Source organism: Brachionichthys hirsutus, chromosome 6 (genome assembly GCF_040956055.1).
Source record: "Brachionichthys hirsutus isolate HB-005 chromosome 6, CSIRO-AGI_Bhir_v1, whole genome shotgun sequence".
Taxonomy (NCBI): domain Eukaryota; kingdom Metazoa; phylum Chordata; class Actinopteri; order Lophiiformes; family Brachionichthyidae; genus Brachionichthys; species Brachionichthys hirsutus.
In genome coordinates this window covers 13,336,409-13,350,486 of record NC_090902.1, presented here as the reverse complement: position 1 = coordinate 13,350,486, position 14,078 = coordinate 13,336,409, and the positions used below count along the sequence as shown (strand labels likewise).

General features: G+C 41.3%; 1 protein-coding gene across 1 annotated transcript in view; it reads right to left on the bottom strand.

Annotated features, from left to right (window-relative positions):
* The window catches only part of nrg2b (neuregulin 2b), a 44,131-nt gene that overhangs the window by 19,059 nt on the left and 10,994 nt on the right, over positions 1-14,078 (bottom strand). Inside the window, 2 exon segments of the mRNA XM_068740347.1 lie at positions 284-402; positions 2,293-2,452. Coding sequence (XP_068596448.1) covers positions 284-402; positions 2,293-2,452 — 279 coding nt within the window.

Below are 14,078 nucleotides of genomic sequence, written 5' to 3'. Positions count from 1 at the left end.
TTTCGACCGCCCATAAAACAGTCGGATAGCAGAGCCGGACGGACGCTGTAAGCTGGTGCAGGAAAACGACACTAACACATTAGTATTGCATTTAGATGATAAGCAAGGCTATAATTGATACAGGATAATAGGTTCTTGTATATTGTTAGAATGCGTGTTAATCCGGTTTTAGTATGAGAATGGGTCATCATTGAGCTTAGGAGCGCAGCAAAAGAACAGATAATGATAGATAGATAGATAGACAGACAGACAGACAGACAGACATGGATGTGCCGCTGCTCACAGATCTGCACGCTGATTATACTCGTGACATTTTCCTGTCCTCTTGAGTTTTCAGCCACACAGGTGTAGTTGCCAGAGTCTTCCACGCGGGCGTGACTGATCTGCACCTTTGAGTTTTTTCTTCAGTGAAGGCCAAGGGGCAGAAGAGCGGGAGAGACAGTGACAAAGAGCAGATAAAAAGAAAAGAAAAAAGATTTTCATCATTATTGTTTCAAAAAGGCAGCAGACTCATCTCTGTCTGGATGAGAAATGTAATTCTCACGAAGAATGACCTGTGTGCGTGTATAGCTCACTGTGATTGGCTGGAAAAGCAAATGGACAAATATTAAGTTAAACCCAGAAAAGACCTAACCTAATCTGCAATGCAACTGTAGAGTACTCTAACTGAGCTCAAAAGATGAACCACAGATCACTTAAAACTAAAAAAACTCATTAAATGACATTCAATCATTGCATAAAGGGAAATACAAACGTAGTATTGCTGTACAACAGTAATCAGGAAGGTTTGTGGAAGTACTTGTGAGGGTACTACTTCATTTATGAAAGCATCGCATCATTTGTTTCACTATTAATGACTATTTTACTGAATTGAATGAAGACTTGGAGCAAATGAAAGAATCAGACGGTAAGTTACGTACAAAATGGAATACAGACTTCTCTGATAAAGCTGTAATGTGCTTCCAGGAAAGGATTCCGTATATTCCTAGTCTTCTATCTATTATTATTCTGCCCAGTAACAAACCTACAATTAATTATTTTAGATCCTTCACCATATCAGGGAAAGAACAGTCTCCAAGGAAACCAAACGTTTTGCCTTTTACAATAAGACGATTAAACGTCCCCACTTTATCGCGCTAACTCACAGTACTGGAGCCTCATTTTATCTTTAACTGCACTTTATAATACATTTCATAGTGACAGCCAGAGTTCTGACCCTTCTCTGTCATGGCGTAGCTGGTTCCAGGAAAGTGTCACTTCAGAACCGAACAGAGAGAGGAGTGATGACGCACAAATAGACACTCTAACCTGACGTCGCATGTCCCGTGATTACCCCCCGAAATAGACAATCTAACACAGACAAAAAGATCTGTCATCCTGAAAAAAATGGAGCAGACAGAAGATTTGTCTTACATCTTCTGCCCTTTCTCCCCTTTCTGCCCAAAATACATACGGCAACGTAATAATAATAAAAAAAATAATTACAGGTCAACGGCCTCTCACAACCTTCAATCCCAATGTAATGTTCAATTTTAATTTAAAAGAAAGCTATATAATATCAGTGACATCAGGACAGAGCAAAACGGGACAAACAGTTTTCTGTGTTTAATCAACGTCGTAGTTTTAATGCTTTTTTCTCTTTTGGGCTGTTCCATAAACCGGGTTCTTTTCAGGAAATACAACATTCCATTAACTTGTTTAAAAAAAATATTTTCACCTACTTACGTTCAAATGTTACTTTAGCAAAGTCAGTATGAATTATATATTGCGAGTGAAATAAAAATGCTAATGTCTGTTTTCTTACATCCATCCAGGTTAGAGGCGGAGTACACCCTGGACAAGCCGCCAGTTCATCACAGGGCTGTGCTCTTACAAGGGAAGTGATTTTACACAACAACCGTTAGCGCTCTGCTAATGAATGTCGACCTATTGCAACCCTTTGCTGAATCGCCTGCAGTCTACAGTTACTCACACAGTTATTAAGCTCAACCGTGAAGCATACTGGAAGCTGGCAGAAATGAATAAAAGTTACATTTTGGGGCTTCATCTCGATAGAACCCGTTGCATTAAGATGGACCAGAACCTCCACACAAAGTTCCACCCTGATGTGTCTGTGCTGACGATTAAAATGAAATAGGAACAACGGCAAAGAGGATCATAAAAAGTCCAGCGTTCTGCAAATAGAAACCGTCCTGAGTTGGGCTGTGAAGCTGAGGAGGCGGTCGTGTGTGTGTGTGTGTGTGTGTGTGTGTGTGGATTCTGGGACTTTCGGGTCCAGTCTGACAGACTCACTTGTTGGTCTTTATTTTGAGGTCTCTGCCTTTCTGAAGTTCGTGTCCATCTTTGTACCAGCGAAAGGAAGGACTAGGATTCCCTGACGCCTCGCACTTCAAGTACAGCTTGTCCCCTTCCGTTAGAGACTGGCCTCGCATCAGTCGAAGCTTAGGAGAGGCTGGAGGAAGAGGAGCAGAGGAAGAAAATCAAAGCTTGCATTACGGAAAGTAACTGCAGGCGTTTATTTAATCCATCCATTTAAGTGTGTGTGCGGGTTTTTTTTGGGGGGGGGGGGGGGGGGGGGGATTAAAATATGTCACAGAAAGATTTTGTCAATGTTAAAACCTGAAGAAACGAGTCAGAGTTCCCAAGTTTACACACACACACACACACACACACACACACACACACAAGTCAAACTGAAAACTGGAAAGCGTGTGTGAGAGTGCTTCATCAAGTCTCAGGAGAGTTTTGCTATTCTCTCTCTCTCTTCTCTTGAAACAGAAGGCCTCACTGACACCAGTGAAGGCAACACAGGCCCAAAGAGACCGTTCAGCACCATCGACCACCCTTCATAGACAGACGAGGTGCCAGTGAAGAGCCCGGGATGACGGCGGCTCTAACACACACACGTTTACGTGATAGAACATGTTTGATCTACTGCGAGCCGGACTGCTAGCCCTGCTGCATCGCCATAACGACTCCACATACACGCAAACGTGGCATCGTCATGTCATCGTGGGTCCGCCTGCCCAAATCGACATACCGATCATATCAGGAAAAGCCTTAAAACTCCAATTTGAGTTTCATGTCATGTTTCAGAGGAGGACTCTGTGATTCCATCCGTCCATTTTCTTGTAGACAAGACGGCCTTGTCTCGTCTCCAGCCTCTTTAGCCGCCTTGCGGGTTCATGGGTGTTGCTGGAGCCTATCCCCAGCTAACTACTGGCAAGAGGTGAAGTGAAGGACACCCCGAACAAGTCGCCAGCGCCTCACCGGGCAATCAGAGCAGAAATTGACTACATGCTGTCTAGTTTGCATTTGTTAAACGTTCTATCATGGCATGGCAGTTATACATTTCAGTCCCTGATACACTAACCCGGGTCTAGACCTCGGGATTGCAGCCAAAGTCCATGTTGTTCTCAGCAATAACATTTGTTTGGTCTTTTTTTTTTTTTTTACTGTCGACAAATATGATAAATGACCTGAACAATTTATTCATCACACAAACAGGCATTGTAACCAAACGTGGCTGTATGTCATTCTTCTGCAGCACCAAAAATGATCCAAAGCAAAGATACATGTTCCTCCTCTCGCAAAACACATAATGCATTTGGATTCAAACCCACACACACATCCTCCTCACGTGAATAGTCCAGAGAACAGCAAACCTTTATTGATGTGACGCTAAAAATAGTGCCCATCAAACTCGCATAATGCCTCTGCTTCCTTAGCACTCCTAAAAACTACAGTCTGCAGCCGCTTCAGGAAGCCTCTGAGATGTTCCTAAAAAGTAAGCTTAGCCTTTTTGACCAATTTTACATCTTATGGATGAATAAACATGGAAGAAAGGCAGGACGGGGAAATTAGGATTTGGAGAAGGGGAAATAGGTTCTGGTTTAGTTATTTTTGATGGGATTCATTCCAAAGTAAATGAGTGAGAAACTCAGTCAGTCAGTCAGTAAGTAAATAAGTAAGTAAATAAAGGAAGCTTTGTCCTTAAATACATGAGAAGATGTTAATGAGGAGGAAAAAAGGAGTAATCAGGAAAACCTCCGTGGAGCATCATCCAAGCAGCTTGCAGGTATGTAAAGCAGGATTTTTATTCTCATTTTAAAAGTTCCCACCTTATGTGAGATTTTTGACTTATCAAGACTCAACACTTGCTGTCGATGTACAATCCAAACATCAGCAGCTGCGGTCTCTTTTCCTTCATGGCTTTTTATTTTGTCCCACAACATATAGTTTTGCAATAATGTGTCTGCTATTTGGGTAAATTGATTAAAATGACAAAATCGCAAGTCAGAACACTGACAAATCAAATTGAACAAAGAATGAGAATGCCTCTTCCCCCCCCCCCCCCCCCCCCGAGGCGGATGCAGAAGAGATGCAGCAGGCAAGTTGTTGGAGTCACACAGCGCTAATAAACCCTGAGTACGAGCATCCCTGCAGCAAACAGAGCGCAGCCAGAGACGAGCTAGTGCAGCCTGCATACAGGAGCACAAGCTTCCTGGGCGTCCTACCAGGCAACAGTTTGCCAACATAATAGAACCTTCTTAAAATGATAAATAATGTATCATCATGTTTTACGGATTGTTTACGAAATGCTTTCAACTACATTTATTTTAAATAGATTTTAAGTCTAGTCATCAAATGAAGCTCTGTCTGACACTTTTTAAAAGCACAGATCTGATATCTGCACGCTATTGGGGGCGGGGAGGGGGCAGGGGGGCACAGAGTCTGGGTCTTAGATTGACTCTCTAACATGGCATAGTGTAAAGAATGAGAGAGAAAAAAGAGACGACTGAGTACAACATCATGAATGTCTTCCAGGACGACTGCCTGGAAATGTGTTACTCAATATCACATCTGCCACCTTCCAGTGAAAGGCTGGATTTTATACAGTCTTTCAACACTTTTTTAAATTCCTATTTGTGTGAAAGCATCAAGTGAAATACTTTACGTCATTCGGAGTAATAACCAAACGTTTATAGCCGGTCATACATCAGTGAGGCCAGCAAGGCCTAAATGCAGCATTAATTGTATGAAGATGTATGAAGCTTTTCTAAGTCCTGCTTGATAAGGACATGAAAAACGCCGTTTAGAGCACACATTTAAAAATCCCTTTCGGCAAAAATGTTGGCTTGTTTAATAGAAAAATGAGCAGACTTCTTGCTGTTTTCATCCAACATTTTGCAAGTGATATTTTGTGGGAGATAATGAGGAAATCACGGAAACCATAAACTAATAACAATGTACCACATGCAGAAAATAGCTGAGATTTTATTGTGGGATGGCTGATATTAGGCCAATTCCAGAAGAACAGATCTGACATTTAGTCTCACAATGACAGAATACCTCTAAGAATAACAATCTTTGTTTGTATGGCACCTTTCAAAAGCACACTACAAAGTGCTTCACACTCAGTAGATACATTACAAACAATTAGTAGCAAGCTATCTAATAATGCAAACAATTCAAAATTGAAACTAAAGCGCGGGGGAAGCAAATGGCGTAGAAACGGCTGCAATTTCAAAGCCTAAATGAGACTCTGGGTACGGTACATAAATGACAGTGAGGACTTTTGTACGTTATTACTGCTCACATGAACTATGAAAGCACTAGTGATAAAGCAGAAACAAATGAAACACCATATGAACACTACATGAAGTTTATTTCTACTACTCAAGCTCCATGTGCTGCTGAGTTTAACAAGTCAAGGTAGCAATAGCGCTAAAACGATAGCCCTTTTACACAGTCTGTTCAAGCAGCTTTATTCCACTTCACCGTTCTGTGATGATTCCAGGATGATAGGATGGGGGTGTGATATGTTTTTGACCCGTGAGATTTAAATTAAAGATGGGGAAATGTATCAGCTAAATGAAAGAAGATGAAAATCAACTGCCCTGTAACAGGGAATGTTATTTTGTTGTTTTCTGGGAACATATGTCAAATATATCATTATATGTCGCTGGGTTTCATGCCACCGAGGTGGCCTAACGCTGTCTTCGTTGTGACGCTATTTTAAAAAGGGCTGACAGGAGCGGGAATGCCACATATTTCCATTTGGGCAAAAGCAGTAGAAAATCGGTCGGTTTGTTGACTGACTGATATTTCTTCTGGTTTGACTCTGATGTGGGTACAACATTGTGAGTCCAGACTTAGACCCAGTCTAACACTTAAAGTATTAATGGCTAAACCCACTGGAAATGCGCATCTTACTCTGAAACAAATTCTACTAATAGAAAAGCAAGGACGCTAGCATCCCAGGGCCAAGTGAGCTAATATTAGCATCCCAGGGCCAAATCAGCCAATATTAGCATCTCAGGGCCAAATCAGCCAATATTAGCATCCCAGGGCCAAGTCAGCTAATATGGATATTTTGGACGTCATCCACACATACTGTAGCAACTCAAACAAGATTGATATCTGAGGGGCTCTTGGTTATGGTTTGACAAAAATCATTGACCGTTTCTTAAATATTAAAAAGTCACCGGTGACTTGAGGCAGAGCACAGGGCTGGTTCACAGGCTGTTCCATACTTCCACCAATCGGTTCTAGATGCCTGAGCTTGTTTTTCCAGATCAGAAATGCTACATTTCACAAAAGAACTTACAGCTCTTCATGAAAGATAAAGAAAAAAAGTATTTAAATTTAAATAAACATTTATTTTTATGACGTGGTTCTTCCTCCTCAATGTATAAATGTAAGTCTGACATTAAGTCTGCTGTAATACCCGCCCGCTGCAGCCACTGTCACTTGCATTTTATTAGCAATGTTTTGACTGACAACAGATCTTCCACAGGCAAATAGCCACAGGAAGGATATGAGGGTTAAATATATATATCACCGACTGTAATCATCTAATCAGATTAAACTCTGATGTACCAGCAGTAAATATGGTGAGACGTTTTCACCCCATCTGCAGCTCTCTAAGGACTTGAAAACAACAATAAAGGAAGCTTTTATTGGGGATTTGCCTTTTAACAAGTGAGTGGGTCTTGAAATAATAACAAATATAAGACTTTTGGATTACCTTTCTATATTATACATGTTGGATTTTACTATACCATCTACACTATCAATCGCCCGGATGACACTAGTCACCTGCTGGGGCTGAGGTGATTCTGTACGGCTTTTATGCAGGTAATTGTCGAAGATCAGCCTGAAGCAGCTGTGAGGGTAGAACCTGGTTACCACTGAGCTCGTCCCTCTCTGGGACTCTCTCCCCAGCCTGGGGGAGAGAGTCTGTCTGAAAATCAAAGGGAATCACCCTTCATGGACATGACATCTGCATTTCATGGCCTCAACAGTGTCGGATTGATTGAATGAGTACAAATTCCTTCTCTAATTTTAACATCTGAGATAATACATCAAATCACTTTAGATATTCAAGCATCCTAATGAGTTTGTCCTTTCCGCAAAAGAAAAAAAATATGAAATTAAATGAAATCTAAATTAAAATGGGAAATCATGTGACATCCTTGCATGTGTCTGTGTGTTTCTTGTGAATTTATTTTCCATCTACGTAACTACTATTTCATAAATACATGGACACATCCCTATATTGTACAAAGATATTGTTATCTAAAAACAGATAGCAAAAAAATGAATGGATGATGGACTGACGAACTGATTTGTAGAGATTTCCTGGGTAAAATGTCAAATATTTATCCTTTGTAAAATGGAAATGTAGCAATAAACAAGCACAATTCAAATATAATAATATAATAGTATTTTATATTACAATCTTTAAATGGTTCTAAGATCCAAAAAACTAAGTCTACCATATTTTAACAGTAAAACTATTATGTGAACTGTAAAATAAAAATCCAAGCCAGTTTAATAAATGCTGGAACCTCTTCACAATAATACATATTTTGGCAGCATTGCTTGCTAACAAAATATAAAATAATATTGTGGATGAAAACAAAAATACAATTTGAAATGGTTCAGTTTGGAAATATTATTTTCATAAGTAAATATTCCTGCTCCTATAAACATTTAAAAACCAAAGCCTGCACAATTTTTGTTATGCTTAAAAGAGGGAGAGTTTGAAATACATTTGCACAAACACAATTACAGTAGATTCACACATCCCACACATGCACCTCAGGCAGCATGCAAGCAATAACAAGCCGAATGCTGCAGAAATGTTACAGCACAGTGTGTGTGTGTGTGTGTGTGTGTGTGTGTGTGTGTGTGTGTGTGTACTATACAAGCCTTCCGTATCACTGAGTGATGGCAGAATTCCTCAGTGAGGTGGGTGGTGGATGAGCCACAACTGGACAGAAGGATCTGGCCAATAACACGGATTCAACCTGTTCCAGTGCCTAATTGCACGTGACCAGTGCTCCCATCAGCCTTCATGGAGAGGCCCTTCTTTCAAGATCAGCTGATGCCCCTATCTATATATCTAGCTAGCTAGCTAGCTCCACTGATGCAGAAATCGAGAAATGAATCTAATTTTGTGCAAAAGCATGTAACAAACCAGTGAGGTGTGTCCACAGATAGATGATACCAGCAGTATGGTGTGTGTGTGTGTGTGTGTGTGAATCATGGCTGCAACAATAACCACAAACTGCTTTAGCAAAATTACTGTGGTCATGTGATCCCTATCAGTGGTGAACTCAGCATTTCACTCAGCTCACTTAGGCATGTCCTGTCCCTGCTTGTGTCTAACCTTCTTCCTTATGAGGAAGCGCACCTGTTGCAAATCGGGAACATCAGTCAGTACGAAAGACACCTGCATGGATAACATGGTTCTAGCCACCAGGAACTACAGACACATCAACAACCACATGTTAATGATGGGCTGTCTGACTGTTGTTGTTGCTCAGGTCGGTTTAATTTACCCGTCTCCTACCAGTTTCTTTATTTACAGTTTTTTAGTGTGTTAGCTTGTTAACGTGCCAATATTCAACAGAGGTGCCTTGAGATGAGGGCGAAACTCCCCCAGTGGAGGTATTAGTGACATTATCTTTCCCCCTGGTGTATTTGAAATGTCTAAGGCTGCCCAGGATTTCTAATAAAGTTGCATTTTTCCACATCTCTAGACTAGTCTGCTATTGTTTTTGTGTGTTTTCTTAACCACACCATTTTGTGGTTATTTATCACTCCCTCACTGCGGTAAGAAGAACAAATCCATACCACCACAACCTTCAAGCATCTGGGGAGTCAGCTGACAGAGCAGCGAGGCTGTGAGCAAAGTCGTGTGACACATTCATAAAATGTGCAAAAGCAATGTGGCATTGAAACTGTGTGCGAAGAGAAAAGCCTCTTCTGTCTCATTCTCCGTTCAGTGGGATTTCTGCAGCCTACAGCTGTCACCATGGAAACCAGGGAGGGTGCAGGAGATAGAGGAAGAGAGAGGATGTAATTCAGAAAGACAGGGGGAAAGCGGTTGAGACTGAGAAGAAGCGAGATTGCGTGTGGGAGAGGGTGAAGGGAGAGATGAGCATTGGTTGTACGACTATAGCAGCCGCAACAGGCCTTTATCGCAGCTAACACACGCAGCTAACACACGCAGCTAACACACGCAGCTAACCTCTGCACCGCCGCAGCACTAGGGCTCCGTGTGTGTACCTGTCACACACACACACCTGAGATGAGGAAAAGGAATGTTTGAGTCTGTGTAGAGGCCTGGTTGTCTGAAGTATCGTCAATAAATCAATAGCTCCCTCTGCTATACGTTTTGTTGTACTCACATGTTCACTAACACACACCATCACAAACACTGACTTGACCTTGTCCATCATCGCTGGAGTTGTCCATTGTTGGATGGAGAGAGAGAGAGAGAGAGAGAGGAAGGATGTGCATAGTTGGTAATGAATAGTTAATGAAGGGCTTGCGGGCGGAACAGTAAGAAAAAGCTATTCTCTTTGTCTCTCCTTTCTCCTTCTTTTCATCTTGGGAGTGCATGTGCAAGTCATTCCATTCCCCACCTGTCCTCCATTTATATTGTTCCTTCCCTTTCTCTTCCCATCTCCCTAGCACTGTTATTTCATGTCCCCCATTCTCATTCATTCATTCGTTCATTCATGATTCTACGTGTCTTTCTCACCTCTGTCTCAACTCCTGTTTTCAGCCATCCTGCTATCTCCTCTCTCTCCCTCTCTCTCTCTCTCCTCCATCGCTTATCCTACACCCCTACCCCACCATTTCTCATCTTTCATTTCTCCCATCAACCTGCCTCCAAGATGCTCACACCATTAACAGCAGGCTTGTAAAGGAGACTAACTCTCCTGATAAGGGGATTGAAACATTGATCACAACCTTCCTCAATAAGGAGCTAAATGTCCTAATGAAGAATGATGTCACAATGCCCTTTGCAGTCCAGACAAAGACACTGACAGCAGAAGAAGACCTACTGCGGCGCTGAAAGAAAAACTAAAGTAAGACTTAAGATATATGTGGCGTGCCTCATGGTCCAGTCAAAGTTCCCCTTTCTTTCTGTCTGTAAATATGGCTATTAAATGTAATACCAGTTCCATATAGCTCTGCGTATTTAAATATCAAAGAATTAAAGAAAAAAAAAAGGGATAATCAAACGATCCTCATCAGACAACTTGAAAACCATCACTGTGCTTGGTGAAAAGCTGTTACACTTTTAATCACCTCCACTCACACTCGTCATGACTCTTGAACATCATACATTTGTGCTGTATCTAAAAACTGACACTGTATTGCCATTAGTGTACTCACGTGTAGTGTAAACCATGTAGAATTCATGGTTTACTGCATAATAATGGTGCTTTCATATTTAAGTTTCACTGTTGATCTACAAAGTAAACGTTTAATCCTTTAATCCCATTTTCACAAGCTTGACAAGTCTCATAAGATTCTTCACTTTCCATAAAAGGCCAACTTGATGACCCTTAAAGGCAAGAAGTTTCAGTCATCCAATATTGAACTTTTAGGTTATTTTGTGTATACCATTCAGTTATACTCAAATTGAATATACCTGAATGGTATTCTGCATTTTGACCTTATTAAATTTGTGAACACACTTTGGCTTGTGCACTGTAGATTCAGAAACCAAAGGTAGTGACACCTAAACTCCCGCTGGCTTTTACCTAAGTTTTGATTTAAGGGCTGAGATCTCTGAAGCAGCAAGACTATCTATAAAGTAAAAAAGCACTCAGCAAGCACAGACCTCCGCCAAGCAGCTCATTCCCCTCCTAATTGGATTTACATGGTTGTGGTGATCTGGATCATCATCAAAAGTTCTAAATGTTGTTTGTTTTTTCTGTGAATAAAGTTTAAACTTTATACGTCAACCATGAAAAGTAAAAGTGAGGTGGACTTGATGTGTATTTTTAACTGATTTTTGAATCCATAAATGGGTTTTCAATCTTAAAATGTGATATATTTTCATGACCTCATTCTGGATCAGATCCAGAAGACATTTTGCATGATAGTTCATATCTGACCCCTTTATGACTGCGATTTTTGGTCTGTGAATTGAATGCATATTTTAAAAGACATGATTTATTATAAATGAATGGAAAAATCCAGATTTTTGTATCCAGACGGGTATCCGGATCGCTCTCCCGAATGGTTCCAGTGAGAGGCAGGGTGGGGGGGACCACTGTCTGCCTGCTGATGAATGTTGTCCAGCCTCGACCCGCCAGTCAGAGGAGAGCCAGCTGGAGCCTATAGCCATACGAGCTCGTCGGGCGTGGCAGACGGGTGACAGCTGACTCCACGCCCCCCAGCTTGTCCTTTGTGTGCATTGCATGATCTGTGGTTTTGTGACGATCCGTTTTAGTAAGAGACTCTGGGCCTCAGGATTTTAGTTTAAAATGCTGATTGTGCCACCCACTCAGGTTATTACTGTGTTTAGATACACTAGGTTTTGGGGTGCTGCCCCCCCCCCCCCCCCCCATCTATTTGTCTTTTATTTGTATTTCTGCATAAGTGATTTTGTTCAGATTGGCGCCTTAGAGCGAGGGTTTTTGTTTTGTTGTGCAGTCGAGAGTTTTCAGTTGAGTGCGCTGCCGTAGGCCGTGATTTCTGTTCTTTTGTTAATTTTCTTTGATTTGAGCAGCAACTCTCCTCCGTGCATTTGTTTGTTCCTCACCCGCCTTGACTAAGTTTATGTTAAAATAAAAACTTGTAGTAGTACCAGTTTCGCTGGTTTGTGTGCATATCCCTTTTGCATACAGAAACGAGAAAATGACAATCAGAGATTGCAGACCCTCGCCTCCAAAAGACTATTGGATCTTGTGAGACAGTAAACAGGGCTTCCAGATCAGAGGGGCCAAACCTGCTCTAGCTTGCTGCTCCGGAACGTACTACAAGATTCCTTCTGGACTCTTTTTCCCATCATGCCATTCGTGTCCCTCCCTCTTAAAGTGGAAGTTTACAGCACAGGCACAATTCCAGATGTAAAAATAATTCTAGAATCTGGATCCAAATCCGGATCAACGCCATTCTCGGGGAGGACCGAGCCACGGACAGAACCTTGCTTGTGTAAATATTTCAAGTCGATTGGGTTAGTAGTTTTTGAGTTATGCACTCGGACAGACAAACAAACAGACAGACAGACAAACATACAAACAAACGGACCCAATTGCAATACCCTCGCCTCCCCTTCGGCGAGGGTATTGAAGGTTGAGTCTTCTTATGAATCTGAACGACACAAGGGAAATGCCAGTAATTACATTTCAAGGATTCCCACTGCTGAGGGCTGCTGGAGGAGGAGGAGGGGGTCCACCGGATAACCCTCCAGTGCTACTGCGCCTACAACAACAGGTTGTGCCACTCCATGAGGAAGAGGATTACTGCAGCAATCCGTTTTAATGGAGGAACCATTAATCACTCTTTGAACTATTTTGTCTTCCAGTTGGCTCACCGCTGAACGTTTAGGTGGGTACGTTTTTATATTGCTGCTGATTAAAGTTAATAAATAGAAAAATATAGGTCAACACAAACTACTCAAAGGGATGTGAAATTAACGACAGTGGTGTGTTTTTAAATCCTTTTAGTGTCGATGGGTGCGGACTCTGGAATAAGAACTCGAGTCACAGCCTCAGTTCACTCTTCATGCAAAAGAGCTACGAGAGTCAAATAGGAGCTTGTTGTGTTTCTGCTTTTCCTCTCTGACACAATACTACTGCTTTGTTCGAAACTAAAATGTTTAGGTCGTCAGGCTAGCCAAAAGCGATGGCTGGATATTGGATCAGATACATTACCACGCAGGGATTACTAGATTTGGAAGGTTCTTGTATTTGATATTTTAGTTTTTGATCTGACTGTCAGCTTATAGGGTTTTCTGGCAGTTGTCTGGCTCTGGGTTTTTTTTTTTTTTTTTGCCATGATAAGATGGAAACAATTCCTTTATCTTGTCTAAGTATTGAACTCTGTGTGTAAACCCACAAATTACAGCTAAAGGTCAGAGCGGTGTCTCGGTGAGCGCTGCCGTGATTGACGCTGTGTGGTATCAGTTCAAATTAAAGCTGATGGGTCGTGGCACCACAGCAGAAGATCTGGCAAGTCGTCAAATAACGAAGTTGAATCGCACAAAAGTGACTAGAAATGGATGCGCTGAGAAACAAGAACATGTTTGATAAACAGTTTAATTAATGTGTGGGTATATTCAAATCTGAGGTAGAAACATCTCCATTATGTACCGAAGTATGACAGTAAATATACATAAATAAGATTTGAAAACAACACTGAGTCTCACTTTGGCATTCCATATCCACAGAAAAAAATGTGCTTCACTAAACATGTTTTTTTTTAAGGATTAGATCTTCTCTTGGCAACTGTGCATGTTGGCAGCAACCGATAGCAGGTTGAAGTTGATTTAACAGACACTCTGAATTAACCTCACTAAACTGATCCCTAATTGCTCCTTTATCAGCTGGTCAGCCTGTGAGAACCAAGGATAAGATTCTTAAAGGTGCAGAATGAGTCCAACTTTGAACAGGCTAAAGATCCCATATATGTTCATGAGAAACTACGCACATATATTAAATATACAAAAGCACACAGACAATCACTTGGTGAAATATGAAATGAGAGAAGAAAAAGCATTATGTCATATTAAGAAATGTTTTTGTGTTTTTACAGACAAATCT